Source organism: Triturus cristatus, chromosome 3_2, assembly GCF_964204655.1.
Source record: "Triturus cristatus chromosome 3_2, aTriCri1.1, whole genome shotgun sequence".
Lineage (NCBI taxonomy): Eukaryota > Metazoa > Chordata > Amphibia > Caudata > Salamandridae > Triturus > Triturus cristatus.
The window spans coordinates 579,871,313-579,892,653 of NC_140584.1; the positions used below are offsets into that span (position 1 = coordinate 579,871,313).

Below are 21,341 nucleotides of genomic sequence, written 5' to 3' on the forward strand. Positions count from 1 at the left end.
TTGTGTGTGTGGTTGTGTGATTACACATCACATAATTACACTGTATTCAATACAACATAAATTCACTCCACATACCACTCCGTACTACATAATTGCACGTCACCTAATTACTCTCTAGTTAATGCAAGATAAATACACTCCACACAATACCACTCTGTGCCACATAATAACACAACACATATTTACACTGTACTCAATGCAACATAAATACACACCTTTCACTCAAGTTCGTGCTATATATAAAAAAAAATTGCAGTGCAATAGGTATCACATTACTGAATCTTTGAGCTGCTATTAGTGTTGCATTTTTATTAGCAATGCCAACAGCTCAAACTTTAATAATGCGAGACCTATTGCATTGAAAATGCTTGTTTAGGTTTAGATTGACAGTGCACGTCACCATACCTTATGTGATCAACCTAAAAAAAGAGTTTCGAGCAGTACTACAGAGGGGCTTTGCCTCCACCCACATGCTGGTGAAAAGAAATGCTTGTTTTGATTAGGCAGGAGTTGTGTGCTTCCTGTAAAAAAAATGTTTCCCCTCCATGCTGCTGTAATTATTTTGTTTGTTTATCCAACTGCCTGAGCCAGCAATATGGCTTCTCAGGGAGGATTTACAAATCAATCAATCAGCATTAGTAGAGCGCGGCACTGTCACCACTGGGGGTATCTGGGCGCTGGGAGGAAACAGCGGAAAGAGGGAAGAAACCAGCAAAAAGAGGGCAAGTAAATGAGCAAGCAGAAAAGGCATAACAGAGGCAAAACAGAGCAGAAAACAAGCAGAAAACGCAAAACGGAGCAAAAGAGGACAAAACAGAGGGCAGAAAAATGAGCAGAAAAGGTCAAACAGAGGCAGAAAAACGAGCAGAAAGGCAAAACAGAGGGCAGAAAAACGAGCAGGAAGGCAAAACACAGCAGAAACCAGCGGAAAAAGCAAAACAGAGCATAAGAGGCCAACACAGAGGGTAGAAAAACAAACTGAAAAGGCAAAACAGAGCAGAAAACCAGTGAAAAAAGCAAAACGGAGCACAAGAGGGCAACACAGAGGGTAGAAAAACAAACAGAAAAGGCAAAACGGAGGGCAGAAACACAAGCAGAAAAAGGCAAAACAGAGGGCAGAAAAATGAGCAGAAAGACAAAGCAGAGGGCAGAAAAACAAGCAGAAAAGGCAAAACAGAGCAAGAAACGAGCACAGGAGGCACAAACAGTGGGCAACAGGTAGACAAGCACTAAAGGGAAGTGGACTGAGGGCATGTTGGACAGGAGAACTGTTACAGGGCGAGCTGGCATGAGAATCTGGGCTGCACTGTGGCCCCCATTAAGTAGGTTATGGGGGAGGGTGGGGTGCTGGGTGTCGAGGGTAGGAACCGGCAGGAGTAGGAAAGAAATGAACAGAAAGACAAAACAGAGGGCAGAAAAACAAGCAGAAAAGGCAAAACGGTAGAAAAAGAGCAGAAAAGGCAAAACAGAGCAAGAAACGAGCAGAGGAGGCACAAACAGAGGGCAGTACGTAGACAGGCAGCATAGGGTAGCGGACTGCGGGCAAGGTGGACAGGAGAACTGGTGCACAGGGAGCTAGCACGAGGACCTGCATGAAGTATCACACTTACAACAGGAGTGGGTTTAACTTTTCGGGGGCATACACTGCAATCTAGTGCTGTTAAAGTGTCTTATAAGTAGATAATTTATGGTGTTTATTATTCTCTGGTAGCAGCACATATGGGAGGAGAACAGTCATGAGGAATGCATTGCTATGTTCCTGTCCCCGCACCCACCCCTTTCCTTTCCATCATTAATTTAGACTTCAGAGTGCAGTTGTGTGTTTCGGAGCAGTATGGGGTGCCCAGGGCGACACTAATCTACATGCATTTTTAGGTCTGGGTTGACACCTCAGCTGTCACTCTACTTCATGTGATCAACTAAAAAGAGCTTTCAAAGAACTATTTGGAGATCGATTTAGGCTCCACCCACACGTTTGTTCCTATGAGTATTGCATTTACTTGGATTGAATTTGTGTGCTTCCACTAAAAGGAGCGCTTGAATTTGACTTTTTGGTTCGTGGCAAAGCTTATACTCAGTACCACAGAACTGAGTTGGTTATGGTGGCAAGGCAATGATCATGGCTATATGCCTGATCTGTTTATTATGAAATGTTACGATAAAGGCAGTAGGCTTTACATATTTACTGTAAAGAGCATATGTTAAAGTCAATAGGCATTTATGGTGGGCTAGGTATTTCTCTACATGAAATCCTACAGATATTATTTTGGTTCATGGAATTTTACAGATTAGCATAATAAGCAAGTATTTTGATATTGTTACCCCTGTTAACAAAGCATGGATATATATATAAGATTTGCTCAGTAAATACCCTTGCTAGGCCCCCAGAGTGGTAGGCCAGAATTGCTTATGGTGACAATCTAGAAGCCTGATTCGTGCACTGAGAAACAGTATGCCCAGTGCATTAGTTCTAATCTACTTATTATGAAAAGTTATGAGAACAGGCAGTAGGCTTAGCTTATTTATTGGAGAAAGTGTTTGGTAAAGCCAGTGGCCTTTAACAGCTAGCTTTAATCACATTATGTTACAGGTTCTAGATCGGTATTTTAGTAGGCAAGGGTTTTACTGTTGGTCACCCACTCTGACAAACCCTGGGTTTTTTACTGTGATGATTCTTGTTAGGCTGTATTGAGAGGGATTGTATATTGTTTTGCAAACTGTAATTGTGTACATATTTGTAATGTTGTAACTGTATGCCTGGTAGTTGCCAGTGCACACTTCTTCAGTAGGTCTTTGTTGAATGTAGTGTCAAGACAGTGTTAAAGTGTATAGGCCTTATCGGTTTACTGAGACCTGTTCTGTTTATAATGAAAAGTTGTGACAAAAGTGGTAGGCCTGCATTACTGTGAAAAGCAATTGTTAAGGGCAGTATGTGTAAATGGTGGAATGTTATTACACTGTGCTAAAGCCTCTAGGCAGATATTTTGTTATACAGAATTCTACAGTTTACTGTAGTAGGCAAGGGCTTTGGTGTAGGTGACGCACCTGAACAAACCATGTGGATAAAAGATTTGCACTATGGCAATTTTTATTAGGCCCTATTGTTTTGACAACTGTAATTTTGTAAATATTTGTAATTGTATTATAGTATACCTGATTGGTGCCTTGTGGTAAGGTGTATGCCCAATTCAAGAGGTCTGGGTTGCTTATGGTGACAAAGCAATAATAAAGGTTCTAGGGCTGACTGTTTATAATGAAACGTTATCATAAAGGCAATAGGCCTGGCACATGGTTGTGAAAAGCATATCTTAAAGTCAATAGTCATTTAAGGGTGTCTTGTTATTGCTCGATATTAAAGTCTACAGACATGTATTTTGTTACATGGAATCTCACAGTTTAATGCCATAGACAAGGGTTTTTGTGCTCGTTACCCCTCTGATGAACCATGGATATAGAAGATTTGCACTGCGAACATTCTTTGTTAGGCCTTCTTAGGAGAGATAGTATTTTGCTTTGCTAACTATACTTTTGTAGTTTTATTATTGAATGCCTGATGGTTGCCGTGTGGGAAAGTTTAAGCTGAAAACATAAGGTATGAGTTGGTTATGGTGACTGAATAATGATAACGGGTAAGACTTGATTGATTAACTAGGAAAAGAAATGTCAGATGACATAAGCCTGATCTGTTTATTATGAGACGTCACAATAAATTCAGCAGACCTCGCATATTGATTGTGAAAAGCATAAGTTGAAGTTAACAGACATTTACGGGTGGATTGGTATTACTCTGTATTAAAGTCTTCAGCTAGGTGTGTTGTTACATTAAATCTCTTCGATTACCTTTGCAGGGAAGGATTTTGGTGTTGGTTGCCTTCCACCCAATACCCAACCCCAACCCAACAAACCCTAGGGGTAGTAGATTTGCACTGTGATAATTCTTGCTAGAATCTCTTTAAAAAACACTAACAGGCGCTTAGCTGTCTGCCAGGATCTTGTGATAAAAAATAATTAAATAATACATGCACTCTCCTTGGTCTGCCAAGGGCCACTTACACTGTGCTTCATCCATGACAGCATACTGCATAAGGTAATGGTGCAGTCCACGTAAGTCATTGGCTCTCTCAACAATGTCATTTTCTGATGACATGTGCATAGCCATCTGAAACTGAGTGCTCTTCATTGTCAGGCTGGTTGGCCAGTCCTGTAGTTTTATTATTTTATAGTTCCTCTTTCATTTCGTTGCTTCTGCTGCTCCTCTTTTTATTTAAATTTTCCTTAAGGGGGATACTACACCTCTCCAGGCATTGCTAATTGATCAATTGCTTGTTGCTCATTTCTCTTGCTGTTCGCAGCATCCCACATGACCAATTCCTCTAAACCAGGTAAAAATTATAGAATGCTAGTGTGTCATTGTTTTACTATTCCAATATTGCCAAAATATTGATATTAAACGTGGGAGTGAATTGATGAGTGGATGCATGAGTGCAAACATGAGTGACACAGTGCATGTTTGACTTATGAGTTCCTAAACCCGTCAGTAAAACAAAAGTCACTTTCATTGGTAAGCCAGACCTATTCGCATTGCTAGTGTTTTTTTTTTTAAATAGTAACCACTGCTACAGTGGGATTATTGCTAGACCCATTACAAGCAGAATGGCGATTGCAATTAGCACTTGTTGACACAACAAGTGATGGCACTCCTTGTGCGAATTCTACTAGTCGGAATTAGCATAATCTATTCTACGCGAGGTCATAAATTGACTCCAAAATTGTAGCATTTAATTATAGCAGGAGGCAAGGGGAACACCTATAACTTTATGGATAAGGCCCAAAAAAGAGCAGCTGCACTCCATTACCACTCAAGCTACAGACTAAAGCAAAAATTGCTGAAGGACGCCACTTTGATCTCAGATCAAGCGCACATATAAGCGTGCACGCATGCTCACACTACCTTACAGGCACCAGCAAATGCAGAATGTGACATTACAGGGAGGGTGTTCTCTGAGATCCCAGTGAACATCTGATGGCTGACCTGCTCCTTTTCCAGCCGCTCAGCCTCAGCTGCCATTTTACCCATCAAAGGTCCATTGTTGCAGTGTACTGAGGCACGCGTTGCCTTTAAAACCACCGACCTACGCAACATATCACAGCAATAGTGAGGGTCAGACATGCTTGGGCTGTCTTGGCATGCGGCCCCTTGTAAGCCTTTCTGTGTGGCCATTGTGGCATCGGCTATTCTGCATGGCTTGCTGCTCGGAAGTACCGGGACCATGGTAACCGTAAACACAGTCTGCCAACATCCCTGTAATTAGGCACCAGTTTAGACGCGAAATGCTCTGCAGGTTTAGAGGAATACGAGACACCCCGTTGTGAAATCAGGTTTTGGGTGGTGCTGGTAAAGACGCTAGGACAGGGTCTCAGTTGATAAGAATGAAAGTATCAAATGGACACTGGATTACAAACCACACTGCAGCAAACACTGGTGTGAGTCCAGAGACTTCGCCCTGGTGTGGCTTGGCATAGAATGCTCGCGACTAACATCTTATTTGTTTGTAGCTACCCATCTGCACTTCGAAGTCGTGACTCCTAGCATCACAACCTTGGCTGGAGCACAGGCCTGACGCCAGTACAGCAACTCAGTATGTCAGCATGGTCAACTTAGCTTTGCATCCTTCCAGTTTCAATATGGTCAGTATTCACTTGGGGGCTTGAAAACTCAGGGCACAGCAGGAGAGCCTTAGACCTCATTTTTGTGAGCATTACACAAACACAGTGCTCAGACAAAAGTCTTGGACTGAGTATGAGCTAAGCCTTGATCGAAAGTACGGGCACCCGAGCTGAGCGCTCGGAGTGGTACAAGCACGGTACAGAGCTGAGCCTTGAGGACTGTGCAAGCACTATACACAGCTTAAAATGAAGGTTTCTCCAAGCACTATCTGTGTCTAAGTTTGGAGCATTGTAAGAGCCCTGAATATAGTTTGCAGGGTACAAGCGCTTAAGTCACTGAGCCATGAGCAGAGTATGGGCACCAGAGCTGAGCCTCCAGCAAGACACAAGCACTATCCTAGGCTGAGCCTTGAGGAAAGTGTGAGTCTTATCCTGTCACTGAGTCCTTTCCCTTCACCTACTTTGCTCATCAGAGCAACGTTCCAGTGGTTTGAGCCAATCAGTACTCGGTGCTAAGCACACCTCATGGGGCATGCAACCGGCAGACTAATGACGCCCTTTGACGGCTGCCTTGAGACATATCATCATGGGTCGAGTAGGTGGATCAGGCCCAATAATGGCTGTCACCTGCTAAGAGACACGAGTCCCGGGGGCATGTGGTTGATGTTTTGCTGTTCTCAGTGTCCAGTGAATACATTTGAATTAGGATCACCGAGTTCCCCTGAGGTGTGCAAGTCTACTCTTGGAAACCATTTCAGGACTGCATCATCATCATCAAAAGTGACAACTCTGTTCATGAGGCTGTGCAAGCAGGAGGCCCCCCTGAGTAGTAGCTGTCGACGACCACATGGCATGAAGATAGAAAACAGAAAGGTATGTATCTAGCACCAGTTGCCACAAGTCACCAGTTTTGGAGTCTTGTAAAAAGGACAAGTTTGCAGTACCTGCAATTAAGGTGTCCACATTTTGTCAACCTATAAAGTATGAAAAGTTGAGTCTGCCCACCGGAATTGTACCTGGGTTTGCAGGTGACACTCCTCTGTAAGCAGTCGGTGCTCCACCTAATAAGCTACCATACTGTTACGTGACAGGTTGCCAGGCAAAATTACTCTTTGCTCTTAATGTTTGGAAGTCGGTGACTTGGAAGAAGAGGGTCAAATAAGCTCCTTCTTTTCCATACTTTCTGCAGAAGGGGAGGGAGCTGAGCCTAGAGGCTTTAGACAATCTATGAATTGATGCTTCTGTTTGTGTTTTATTTGTACTTGTATCTTTACTGTTGGTGGCCCCAGAACACCTGTGAGATCAGGCAGTTCCTCTGAAGCATCAGTGGGTGAGCCTGATGCTCAGGCAGTTCCTCTGAAGCATCAGTGGGTGAGCCTGATGCTTGCATAGTATCTGAGAGATATCTGTTCCTAGAGAGTCTGTGACTGAAGCCTGATGCTCCTGAAGTATCTGAGAAACTCCTGCGCCTTGAGAATCCGAGTGGCTGGTGGTCCTGAAGCGTCAGTCAAGCTTTGGGTGCTGGAGTGTTTGTGAAGCTGGTGTTTCTGGTGTAAATGCAAGAAAGTTGGACCTGGATTATTTGTTAGCCGGGTCTGGTGATCACATTGAGTCCTTAAGATTGATGCTCCTGGTGTGTCTGTGGCCAGACCTCAACTAAGAGTGCTAATAGCTACCTACCACCAAGCAAATACCTAGTTCTATTGAATCCCTCTCTAGTTCCTTCTTCCAGGAACTGATTAAAGAAAGTCTAACAATTCCTTCAGTTTTTCAGAGATTTAGAAAGTAAACTATACGTGCCAAAGTCTTTCTTTTTCTTTAATACCTGTTCAAATTCATGAGCTGAGCGCCCAGGTTCCTGTTACACAGCCATCGTTATGAGGTGAAGTTCACCATCGGTATGCCCATTACTAAAGGTCATAGTTGACTGTGATCTGATGAGTTCCAGTTACAGTGCTGAGAAGGATGAGGTAGCAATAACAGATGGTGCTCCTGTAGGCCCCTTGCAAGGAGAGCTAGCATCCAGTCCACATTTTGAACAGTATGCAGTTTTGCAGGCACACAACCTATTCCATAGGGCAGCATCTGAGAATGGTGGAGGGAATGGGAGCCAACCCAAAACTCAACTTGCATCCATAGATCATTCCTGTGGACCTGTAGAAAATGACTTTGCCAACTTGATAAAAGACATCATGGTGCCCCTACTCTTTTGCATCAAGTCTGTAGAGTGGCGTCTAAAATATAATGGAAGAAGTCTTTTAGGATGAGATGCAGTCACCTAGCAACCGGCCTCCTCCCCAGAGATTTAAAAATAATTTTTTTTGTTGGGGGGGCTGATGTACTATACGAGTCAAGGAAGCTTGCAGTACTGTTGGCCAAAACCTTTCACATAGGACATTACTCGCCCTGCACATTGACCACTGGTCTTTGTGAACAAGAGTTGAATTGCAAGAAGTTTCTTTGACCAACACTGGGACTTCCAAATTGACAAAAAGAGGGAAATCTTAGGTCATGTTAAACGTGGTTATGTTGTGCCAGCAAGAGCCTTCCTGATGTGTGGGAAGATCCGGATACATTAGTCGAAGGGTAGAAAGGAATTCTTTTGATCAAGTTGGAGGACTGTTACATAGCAGATGTACTTTTACTGTTGAGGTGCAGAGCAGTACCTCATTGTACCATCCAAAAGTGTAGTCGGCACCTGAGCAAGTAAATAGGACACTTAAAGTTATGTTGGGACCTAAACTGACAAACTGTGGATGCAAGGGTACCACCATGTCCACATTTTAGTGAACATTTTTAGAACTGCATTAGGACTTAAAACATTGAAGGAGGCCAATAGGCTGATTTTTTTTTTTTTTTTTTTATTAAACCCCAAAATGCTGAAGGGAAAAAAGCGGATTGCCAAAACTAAGGACTACTATCTGGGGACCAAATGCTGCTCCATAATCTTGGGCCAAGAGGGAAGAGTAGGATGAGAGACTTTGTACTCCATGCCAATAGCAGTGGGTGCGGCGTGCTAAGAAGCGTGGTGTTTGTATAGAGTGTTTTTACTAGTTATATGGCCTTTTACCACTTTGATGCATGGCTTGTCTGTGGTCGTAGGTTTGCCCATGGGACGGGGACTCCATAGGCTATGAATTACCATGGATATGCCCTGGTCTGGTGAGGAAGTGTGCGGTGGCACAAGAGTAATCTAACCTCTGCATGGAATTTATGGTGTATTGCGGCCTACTCTGCATACGAGATGCATGCTTGTGTTGTCTGTGTCTGATGTAGCACTGCGGAGGTGCACGCCCTTTAGCGCTATGCTTAACAGGAGGTGTATGTAGCCTGTCGGTTGGTGTCTTACCAAACCCCACTCTGCACAGGATGGTTACTGAAGGCGTCGTCTGTGGCCCTCGAAAGGGGTGCAATGAAAGCCACTGCAGACCCTGCGGTGTAGGGGACCTCAACGCTTATGGGGGCTCCCAATACTTCTGGGGGCCCCCTTTCACCTGAAGCTAATGACTATCTTTAAGATATTGGAGAGTCAAGGGTCCCTCGTGACATTCTGCGGGGGGGGGGGGGCTTCATCTGGTCCAGTGGCCCTCGGTAGTGTACCACGGCCTGTAGTCAACACAGTAATCCTCTCGTGCGAATGTTGGACCATTCAGAGGTGCGTACAGGGAGCGCTGACAGTGAGTGCTCAATAGTATTCACCATGACCTTGACAGTGAAGGCAGTGAAAACGGTGCAGGTACTACGGGGGAATACCAGGGACCATCCTACCCTCCATGGGGCTCCTCATAGGGAATGAAGGTTCCTTTGTGAGAGCGCGCTCTGGGGCGGCGGGGCTGACGCCTGGGCCCGTGATTTTGTGCGTTGCAGCCCTCAGTAGTGTACAGCGGGGCCATCATGCAGTGGAGGGAGAGGCGTGGGTCTCCATAGCTGAGGACTGGACGTGTTTAGCGGACATACGCCAGAGGATCGCGGTTGTGTGTCGCGGGGCCCTTGCACGTTGACGCACGCCGTTATTTTTCATCTCTCATGAAAAGGTTGGTCACAAGTGTTGGGGGCCGGGAGGAAGAGCCCCCGGCTTCTTCGCTTCAGGGATGCTAATAGTGCGGGAACGGGCTGTGCGGCAGTAACTATGGCAACCAATGCAGCAAAGGCTCCAAACGACTTCTGCCTCCTCCGCCCCCCATCAAGGGTAGCGCGTGCACTCTGTACACCTTCACCTCCGCCCCACCCCCAGCGAATCGAAGCTCGTGCACGCACAGTCTTATTTGGAGGGGGAAGGGTGGGTTTCCTATACCCAAAATACCGCCTACACCACCCCCAACGAACTGCACTCCCCCTTTGAATGAGGGCGCATGTGCGCAAGACTTCTCCTTTACTCGAAAGGGAGCTCACGTATTTTTAAGACCTCTCGCGTACCTACGCCATCCCCCCCCCCCCTCCCCCATCAGGAGCTCAGCTCTAGACCCCAACCACAAGGGCAGCTAATGTGCTTACTGACGGTGACTCCTTTACCCTAGCCATCTACCCTAAGAGGGAGTTCTTGCCCCCTGCAATGGGGTAACCCATGTATACAAGGTGCATTCTTTACACCAGCCTCCACCGACAAGGGAAGCTCCAGACCAACACGATAAAGGGAGCTCGTGTGCCCAGATATCTCCCTCACCCCAGTCCCACAGGCCAGCGCAGCTCATGACACCCAACTCTTTACTTGCCCTTGCACCTCCTTTCATGCATGGCTTGCTGTTGTGCCCAGGTTCATTGAGTCATCGACCCGGAGGGGGGTGTTCATCGACTCATGGTGTTCATGGACTCAAATCATCGCCTTCAGTTTCCTCATGAGTCCCACAGGAGGCAGCTCGTGATGGAGGTTACGCGATCTCCCTGACCGTGCACTCGCCCCCCTCTAAAGAGAGATGCCTGGCATCCAATGCAACCCCCTCATCTCAGTCCCAGCCCCGCCAAGGCCCATCTCATGGTACTTGGCACCATAGGCTAAATACATAATGCAAAACCTGTTAAATTGTGTGCGCAGAGCACATGTCTCTCGGGTCCCCTTTCCATTCCGACCCCATCCTGCACTCTGCAGTTAAGGGAAGGAGAAGCGTGTTGCAAAATACTGTTGGCACCTGTGCCCCTGAGCCACCAATATGTCACAGCCCCTCTTCATGGTTGGTGGCAGTGATGGAGGGCATTTTGTTTAGACTCTTGTCGATGTGACATTTCGGTGTCCGTTGCTTTGTATTCTATTGCATCCCCCAACTCCCATTGCACAAAGAAAACATTTGTTGCTGTGATTTGTAATCTCTGAAGTTTCTAAGGGAACAACTGGTGGTCTTTTCACCCCTTGCAATGTTTTCACTTCACCTTTTTGCAGCTCTGCAATTTCCCATGCGTCATGGCACTGTCGGCGCCATTGAGAAGAGGTTTCCAGCACATGTCCAGTGGTACCCAAGGTACAAACCTAGTCATGGTTATCAGAAGTTCTCTTGCAGTTCCCATCTCATCTAATCTCCCATTTTTATTTCATATCCATGATCCTTATACCCACACCCACACAGAGGACACAATAACAACTACTTCTGAATAGCCATCTTTCTGAATACATAGTTAGGTTGTAAGAAGTCCATAATTGACAAACATAGTTATCATTGGTAAAGGCGCCCCCCCCCTAAATCGCATCCCACCCAAAAGTGAACCTATCTGCGAATAGCTCTTTTCCCTTACTGAGCTGTAAAAAGGCACTAGGGCTTCTAGGCATGCGCTTCACCCCGGTTGCGTCATTGATGGTGTAGAATGTGTACGTTTGTTGAAGATTTGCGATCCTTTGGGATCTCTCTGATGTGGGTAAGTGTTTCCCAGCTGAATGTTGGTCCCACTGGGCCAATCAGTCGTGAAAAGGAGACTCAAGCCAGCAGGGAGTGCGTGACACCACTTAATTAAAATGAAACACGTTGTGTAATCAATGCGATTGTACTGATGTTAATTCATATTCGTTTTTTCCCAGCCTCTTCTTATGGAGGAAGGGTGTTAGTTAAACATTGTTAATATTCACAGCAAGTGTCCCTTTCTTACAGCTTCCTTCAGCGGCTTAAGGTGCATTAGTCTTGGTTTCTCGTCGAAATTCTTTATACTCCACTGCTCGTTCGTATGAGCTGCATGAGGGCCAAGTCTTGACTGGTGAATGTCAGACTCTAGCTGTGTCCACCTGAATTTTCTCTTGGAGTGTTTTTTTTTTTTCTTTTAGGGAAAACCACGTGTGACCAGATTCCTAACATGGCGCCCTGGTACTAATCTCTTGTTTTCTAATGACCTGATGCAAAACTCGCCCCCTGTACCAAAAACGGCCCCCACAGGTCCAAAACGGGCCCCCACCCTTCCGGCCCACTGGGAAACGCCCGGTGCCTGCTATGGCCAGTCTGACCCTGCTTCTCTCTGAGTGGATGTCCTCTCAGTTCAAACACACACAGCCTTGTCACCATTCACCCGCTCGCTCTGAACAGACGCATCAATCTAAATCCCCAGATTCATACACCAGCCAGAATCCAGACATTACCATTGACAGGACAAGTAGCAACCACCAGTCTGCAGGCACATGGGCTTACCAATGCCCTTTATAGTCGATTCTAGCCATAGCCTCGACAACTAGCAACAACCAGTCTGCTGGCACATGGGCTGTCACGTGCTCTTTCTGGCAGACTCTAGCTGTTCTTTTCGATTCTGCGCAGTTGGTGGTCGACTTTGTTTATCATAGCTGTGTCGGTGTCGTAAAAAGGAGTTTCTTGCTCATCTTTGCTGTGGGGGGCTGCCAAGTGAGTGGAAAATGAACTGAGGTCCGTCTGGATAGAGAGGGTCTTTAAGTCCGCCCAGGGGAGCTTGATTTAGTTTACTCCCACTGTGTGTGGATTCATGTAAGTGACCGTGCCTCACCTGTGATATTAGAGTGAGCAGGCAACCATATAGAGGTAGGACCTGCCGAAGCACCTGCAGCTGGAATTTAAAACAGCACCGTCCTCTGCTTAATAGAGAGGTTGCACATGTCTTACACACTCCAGAGCAGAACAGTTCCATGTATTACAGGTTGAGGCAGGTTAGGTAGCAAGCACTATATGGATTGCAAATGTAGCCCCAAGCACAAAGACAATCCCTTGAGCAGTTCGAACCTAGGAAGGCACTCTTCGGTGATGTAGGGTCCTGTGCAACTGATGAGGTTGGTGGTTACCAGGGCTGTAGGTCTTGAGCCTATCTAGAATGGAATACATGGTAGGGATGCAACACAATCTGCAAGAATGCCACCCATCAGAACTGTGCATTAGAATGAAGAAGAGTTATATGGTCTGTTTTCATTGAAAAAGTGAACTAATTTGATTGAAGGTGTTTGTGTGTTAGAGCCAAGGGAGATGCCTTCACCTTATTCGACCTTAATGAAAGCATATGGATGAAATTCTCGTCCTCCTTCAGTTGGTTCACCCTTGTCTGGAACAGTCAAAGCTGACACTACCTCATTAAGCCTCAAAGAAACAGGCCATCTGAGGGGGCATTAGTCTTCTCAGAAAATGCATTATATATTCAGATGAGCTACTCTTCTCATTCTTTCTTACCTTCATCTCAAGAAGCTGCATCTGCCTTTTCTACACAACATATGCTTCGCGTGCCTGTATTAAACCCACATCACTCCGTAGAGAGGATGGGAAGCAATCGCAGCCCTTTTGGAGCTCAGTCTCACAGCAGAGTGCCTCCCTTTGCCATGCTTCTGTTCTGCACAGCCTTGCACAAAATGGCAGGAACGGCGTCTCACATTGGCCGGCATACTTAGAAACAGTGCACAACTTGCACTTCCAGACCCTGATTGTTATTGATTTCCGGCACAGACCATTCTAATTTAATTATAGCAAATGTATATTTTTTCTTTAACAATTTTTTCTTGCTTTCCCTTACTGGCCGAGAGATCAATTAAGCATACTACGATTTACCGGCTATTGTAGTAAAAAAGGGTATTTACGGATCCTTTGTTGGCTTTTATTACATGAACCTGCGACCCAGAGTCAGCCGGGTGGAAGTGTGTATGTTAGGGTAGAGTAAAGTCCCTTGGCAGATGCCAGAGCCCATTCCCTGTGATCATGTACTCCCGTGTAGTGTATCTAAGAGGCATAATCTTTGATGTGTTAACAGTGATTTTCCTTTTCCCATGTATTTTCAGTTTCTGGCGTCCGAGGTTCAGCAGGTTTGTTTGTTGGTTGGTGGGGAGAGCTGTGGTGCCATGTCCTTCTGCATCTTGTGCTAACCTGGTTTGTGCATGTAGGAGTGTGATCCCTTTAATTCATGATTTTTTATTTTTGAGTCTGTTGCTCAGTTTGAGGATGGGCGACTGAGGGCACCACTGGTTATTGGCTGCTATTTGAGGATGAAGGCTTCCTGCTCTCCTATCTTTTGTGTCTATTACTCGCCCAGTTTGCAGATTGAGGGGAAAATTGATTACACGCTGTTTCTTCTCCCCCAGGTTGAGGATGGAAGACCGATAGTGCAGTTACTAACCCCATTGTGCTTCGTGTGCTTAAAGGTCTCCTGGTGAATTGAGGCTGCTTGTTATTCACACTCCCCTTTCTGTCTCTTGTCCCTAGCGCTCACAGAGGAACCATGGGTAAGCATAACAGTAAGCTGGCCCCAGAGATGCTGGATGACCTGGTGCGCAGCACGGAGTTCACCGAGCAGGAGCTGAAGCAGTGGTACAAAGGGTTCCTGAAGGACTGCCCCACCGGCATCCTCAACCTGCAGGAGTTCCAGCAGCTTTACATCAAAGTAAGTGGGGGGCTGGGGGTTCCAGGAGAGCAACGTGGTGGGGACAGAGAGCAAAGAGTGAGTATCTGGAGAGAGAAGAGAATGGCCAGATTGAGGAAGTGAGAACATGGGTATTAGCACGGAGGAAGGGGAGTAGACAGAGGGCATAGAGTGGCTGCATGGGATAGTGAGAGGGACATAAATATAAGGGACAAAGAAATATTAGGTAGAAGGAGGGGAATGAGTGGTAAAAGAGGGAAAGAAGGTTAGTACTATTTGATAGAAGGAGGAAAGAGCATGGATAGCAAATGGACCAAGCAGGTGGGATTGGGAAGTGAGTGATGAGAAAGTACCGGAGACTTTTATTATAAATGGAACGCTGACAGCAATCTGCCCTGAGAACGGACAACCCTTTCGGACTATCCCGAAGTTATCAAAGAGAAGAACTAGTTACTGTCCATCTACAGAATTCCTGTAGATAGTCCATACCAAGCAGCGACACCTGCAGTTCACCCATGTCCTTAGGGCCGCAGCATCACGGCTCCAGGCACTGTACTATCTGAGGTTCACACTCACTCAGTGGCACAAAAGCTTCTTGCTGGCTTTTATAATTTTTTTTTCAATCCCAATGCATAGAACTGCCCGTAGGCCGCCACCTCTTCATGTCCATATATTAATTTATTTTAGTCTGTTGTGTCGACCGATGAGACCATCCAAAAATGTAACTAACATACACCCACAATTAAAAGAGAGCCAGATAGTGCTTATCAAAGGTTGTGTAGTGTGTGCCAAAGCCTGAAACACATTACCAACTCATTAATGAAAATCTGAATATTTTCATTGAAAAAATCAACTAGAACGCTAATTGTTTGTTGTAATTGATGGTTAAATTGCCAGCAGTCCTCTCGTTTCCTCTCCCATGACAAGGATAAGAACGTGCGTGCACATACCCTGCTCGGCAAAGTAGAAAGCGGCAAAGTAGAAAACAAATCAAGTTGAATGGCCTGTGCCTCCCAGTCGTCTCACCAGATGATGTCCTGAATTCAGAAAGTTCGAGGTATTTCCATACTTTGACGCTCACAGTTCCAGGGGAGGTTTAAGACCTGAGTTTGGCAGGGGAGGGACATTCAGTTACTGGCCTGTCATTGCATTGTCCTGTTTCTTTCGTGATTAACCCTTCCCCGCTGCATAGCAATCATCAGTTCATCTAGTTCTAGGGTGAGCTTTACAGCCTGTCTTTTGGACTAACAACAAGTGCTGACTTAGAAAATGGGCTTTTATGTGAAAAGGGTATGTGAAGCCTAAAAGACCATATGTCGGTTCCGTTGTTGCTGTGCTGTCTTGCCTTTATTTTGTGCAATCTCTCCTGCCTATTGCAATACAATCTCAAGCCCACTGAAAGGTATTCTACATGATGCATGTGGTTGCTCCTCTAGCAGATTACTAATTCTGCTAGATTAAGGGTAATCCCAAGGAGTGCCCTCAACCCCAGTCAAGAGAAGAGTGGGGATCCTCTTAGGAGGAAATGGTGACCGTGAAGCAAAATAAACATCCTATTGAGAGGAATATAGGAAATTCAGAATTCTCCCAATGCCCCCCAGATACAGGCAAAGCTTCTACCTTCCCCCGCTCCACTACAGTAGGAAAGACAGGTCTGACTGGCTTTGCCTGTGCCACCACCCTTCATATTGTTTTCCTTTTCCTGTTCTGTTTTTAATTGCCTGGCTTTGGCCTCACTCTATGCATATCCCAAAATCTAAAGATCAAGAGTACAGTGAGTCATGGTCAGTCTCCCACCCTCCCCCTTTTTTCCTGTTCATGTGATCAGAACCAGAACATATGCTCAGCATCATGAGTCTAGGCAAATGACATCCTGGATGGACGGACCCAATAAACATCCCAAATCTTTAACAGTTCTGACTTTCCTCCTCCTTGTGTCTTGTGGTTAAAGACTGAGGTCCCCTTTGGATGGATTATACAGCCATCTGATTTTAAAAACTGGCCTCCACTATGACTGATCACTGGTTTTCCTTCCAGTTTCCACAAGAAGTCATCTACACTTGCACTGAGAATGGCTTTGACCCGTTGCAGAACGTTGTTTTGTGGGATCCTTAAAAGTTTTGTAACTTCAGAGTCTCTCCAGCAGCAACATCCTGCAAGGAATAAGCGGAGGTACACTACTATGAGTAGACTGACACATACTCCCAGAGGAGGTACACTACAATGAGTGGACTGTACATACACCCAACGTTGTTGTCCAAACACAAGACCCAGATGACAGTGACCTTCTACGGGAACTTACTGGAAAAGTAAGTTTCTAATATCAGACGTTCAGGAGCCTAGTTGAAACCCAAAGTAAGAACCCCATCAGTCAGTACAGAGACTTGGCATGGAACTTGAAATGACACAAGCAACATGATGAGTCTGCTCCCCTTCTTTGCCCCTGCTCTTTCCACTTCTACAGTTGCCTTCTGCAATCCAGCAGTTGGCAAGCTAAGCTCCTGTCTACGTGGACAGAAGCTTAGATTAGATTGACTGGAGAAGCCAGAATTCCATCTTAAGCCTCACCTTCGTCTCACCTTGTGGAGGTGAATCTTGTTCACCTTCATAGATTGCAGACCCCTTGTCCAACCTCCCAGAAAGAACCCTGAACTGTGCCCTGCCCTTTGTATATGAGCCCATTAGGTTGCTGCCCATGCAATATTTGGAAAAGACTACATTTGTCTTAACCTGTGGCTAAAGATCACTTTTCTCCTAGATTCCTATGCAGCTTAACAACTATAAAGACAATGGAACCAGTGATATCTTTCAGTGGCAGGTTTATTGGTTGGATATGGGGTGTTTGCAAATCTAAAGCTCTGCAACATTGGCCCAGGATGCCAAGCTACGTAGATATAATTTGGCTGGGGATTGGCTGCAAAATTGCATCACAAAACCACAAAAAAAATGTCAACTTTTATATTCCTTAACCTTACTGGAATATATATTTATATATATATACTGTGCCTCTAGGAAACAAAAAGCAAAAAAAGATTTTTGATGGAAAGGCCTCACCCACTTATGGGCATGCTTCATCATTGGCCAGTCTGGCCACCATGTTGGATTAATACCAACATGGTGTTCTCAAACTTTTTGAGGAAGGAGAACAGAAGAAATGTTTTTCTGGTCAATTGAGAGGTCCAAGTAATGCCTTATCAATTTTCTTTTGAAATGTCAGTTGCCAATGCACATGGCATAGTTCCTCTTTCCTGTATGTGAACTGGACGTTAGAGACTAGTTCAGTAAACGTTAACATAGTTCTGGGCCACCAGCACATTACATGGAGAACGTTGTTTATGATTTTCATTTCCAAGTAGTGAACTTGATTCATAGGACTCAGTCTTATGCGTTGATAGTGTCACTAGTCAGTAGTGCTAAAATAGCATTTGGGATCTCACTCGAAACCCAGAAAGTGCTAAGACCTTCCGGTTTGCTTAGGTGATCATCATTTGTGATGTTATTTATCTGTTGTGTAAATAATGATCTACATGATTTTGTAACTATAGCTGAATGATCATTGGTGTCTATTATTATTTTTTTGTGCCACGCTATATCTGAGTCACTAGCCCATAATCACCTAAAAGAAGAAACCTTGACTTCTTGGTTTTGTGAACCTAAGAGAGTCAAGACCGCTTCTGAGCAGTATGTTGTTGTTGCTGGTGGTCTACTTGTAACACATCCCCTGAAGCTCGATTGTTGAATGACAGGTGCTGAATTCCATAAGGATGCGGACAAAATTTCCGGCTTCTTAGAGGCATGGTTCTGCCCAGACAGAGAGACAGAGAGACAGAGAGAGAGGGAGAGGTACTGAGAAAAGGGAATGTAATAGGAAACTAAGTGGACTGAAGAAAATAAGAGGTCAAGAAAGACGCAGAAAGAGTAGCGTGTTAAAGGAGTACGTGGCATTGAGAATTAGGAAAAATTGGAGTGAGAAAAAAGGAAAAATAGAGGAAGGTGGGAAAAGGAGTATGCAAAAGTACAGGTTATGAGTAGGTTGATATGGGTAGGAATATAGACACGGGTGAGGAATGAGGGGAACAAGGCTAGAAGAAGCAACTTCATAGAAGCACGGGTATAGAGGTATGATGGAGGTAAGGAACTAGGGTGGATGGATAGAGTTGCTTGGGGTGTATTAAAGGGTTCTGAGAGGGCACTGCGTGAAGCAGACATAGGATATGAGAGGTGAAAGGGTGAGTGATGTATAATGATTCTGGAATAGTGACAGGTGGTTAGGGCTAATGTATGGGGAAAGAGGTCAAAGAAGGTAGTGAAGAAAATAGAATCAACGTTGTTTCGGTGATGCACAAGGGTAAGGGAGTAAAGTATGGGATTATTACAAGTGAGTGAGGGAGAGAAAGATGATACGTGGTATGAAGGTGTGAGGCGTGTGGACATTGGTGGAGACAATTGAGGGAAGCTTGGGGATATGCAAGGGCAGGAATTTGGTAGGCTGGTCACAGAATAGAAAGATAAATTATTAAGAGTAATAGGAGGAGGTATAAAGAGATGAGTGGGATATGTGGTGAAAAGTAAGATTAGGGGATTTGTGCAAATGAATGGGACACAGAGAAAGTGATGCATTTTTATCTTCAGTGCTGCTGCAAAGCATCTAATTGACTGAATGTTGTAATAAGGCTTAAGAGGTTTAAAAACAAAACTGTAAAACTTAACAAAACCAGATTTTATAGCAGAACCAAAACCAATAGGACAGAGAACAATGGTTCAATTTATATCCAAACCATGCTGTAGTGAGTTTTGTGTTGTTTCTGAGCACACTTTTGGACTCATGCAAGGAAGGTGTTCTCATCCTCACTGTGTATACTTATGTATATGGTATTTCTATAGCCCAAACCTAGCCAAGAGGCAGCAGTGTGCTGTACAAAGACAAGCACAACTTTTCAAGTCAAAACCTGCCAAGTGGCGCCTCTGGAAGCCACTTGTCTCTTAAAGTTTGATTCAACGTTCCTGATCCTTACATGAAAGCTGCTAAATAAGGGCAACTGGTTATTCTTGGTTCTGGAAGTGCAGGACCATGCATTGGATCATGTTTTGGGTTTTTAGTGTAGCAGGGTGTAGTGTGAATAGAATGCGTCACATCCTCCTCACTTCCTAAATAAGTACCCACCAAAAGACTGGGCTACATAATGCCGAGCTCACTCTCGTCCGGCACACACTTGGCTTCTCACAAATTCTCACTCCTACTTCACTCACTCTACCCTCTCAAACGTTCATAGGCTCCTCCATCTACTCGTATCTTCCTCTTCTTCTATTAACCTTTTCTTGCACAAACCTTTTTCAAAAGACTAACACAGCTGCCACCCCTTGTGACTTTTCACTTTTCCATCTGATAGTTTTCATGTTTTCAAAAGTTTTCATTTGGTTGTCGGCCCAGGCCAGTCAGATGCCACCTGTCACAGACAAAGAGGGTGCTCATTCTTTCATCCAGGTCCGTAGCCAGAAGTTTTTTTTAGGTGGCATGGCCCTCAACTATGACCAAACATTAAAGCGGTGCTCTATAGGTACATTATTTCTCAAACAATGGTTGTACTACTAAGTAACGACCCCCCAGAATATTGTGGTAGAAGAATATCGAGGACAGAATATTGAAAAGTAAGTGTGGCTCCAAGCTTCCAAAGAAGAGATAGCACTCAAGAGGAAGGAAAATAACCCGTCTTTATTTACGGGTTACTAGAACAATGAACGCATTTCGGCAAACGCCTTTGTCAACATTCATTGTATCGCAACTTTTCGGCAAAAAAAAGAAATGCGGAAATGCTGCAATACATTGAATGTTGACAAAGGCACTTGCCAAAACGCATTAGTCATTCTAGTAACCCATAAATAAAGACTGGTTATTTTCCTCCCTCGTGAGTGCTGTCTTTTCTTTGGAAGCTTGGAGCCACATGTTTATCGCGGTTCCACCACCGCGTATCTAGACAGGCACCCACTCCTGAGTGCTCAGTGTCCTTGGTGGATTTGGAGTGAGAATATATATACATATATGCGGAGTAATGTATAGGAAACTATACTTTCCTAGCTGTCAATATTATGGAGTCAATATTCAGTTCTCGATATACTGTGCCATTGATAATCTAGTTTTGATATTCAGGTGCACCCCATGTGACTATGTGCAGTAATATGTGGATTTTTAAGGTACATATTAAAGAACAGCCAACTTTTCACAATCCACCTTTAAATCCTATTGATCAGAAGGGATTTAAAGTAGAAAGCTCTAAAGTAGACTGACTTTGTTCAAGCGTTGTGCAATGCAAATCTTATTAAGTTCTTTAAAAAAAAATATATAAGCTTGCCTCAGCTCAGAGCCCTCCCTCCCACACCTTTGACCTCAGGTGGTGGATGACTAGCATCCACACTCAAATTTGTTTTGCAGTAGGATTTCCTACCTGGGACATTCTGCATCAGGAAATCATCATGCCTTGAAGGCCTGAAAGGATAAACCCTACCTCACATACATTTATAAAACTCCAAATCTTCATAAAGTGTGCAGTTACCTAATTCTGACCAAATCTGTAAGTGAAGGTTTAATGTAACTTTCCACTAATTTAAAATAACTTTACCGAGTGGCAGAGGCATGTCCATCAAGAATATTTCAGGAAATTAGAACAGTGTGTTTTAAATATTTTAGGGCTGTAACAATGGTGAAAACTAAAAAGAATTTAAATGTAATTTTACAGGGGGAGTTGAGAGGGTTTCATAATGAATTTCACAAAGGTTGTGACAAAAGATGGATAGTTCAATCTAATTTCATCAAAAGCACCAATCAACACTGTATGTACTTAAAGCAGGTTCCAACACTGGCATGCACCCCTTCATAGTTACAGGTAGGTTGTACTAAAGGT

The 21,341-nt window shown here is 44.5% G+C and overlaps 1 protein-coding gene across 2 annotated transcripts in view; it reads left to right on the forward strand.

Moving 5' to 3' along the window:
* The window catches only part of HPCAL4 (hippocalcin like 4), a 101,123-nt gene that overhangs the window by 20,522 nt on the left and 59,260 nt on the right, over window positions 1-21,341 (forward strand). For both annotated transcript variants that reach the window (XM_085648351.1, XM_085648350.1), the window contains one exon: window positions 14,286-14,463. In XM_085648351.1, coding sequence (XP_085504477.1) covers window positions 14,302-14,463 — 162 coding nt within the window. In that variant the 5' untranslated portion in view covers window positions 14,286-14,301. The remainder of the gene's footprint in view (window positions 1-14,285; window positions 14,464-21,341) is intronic.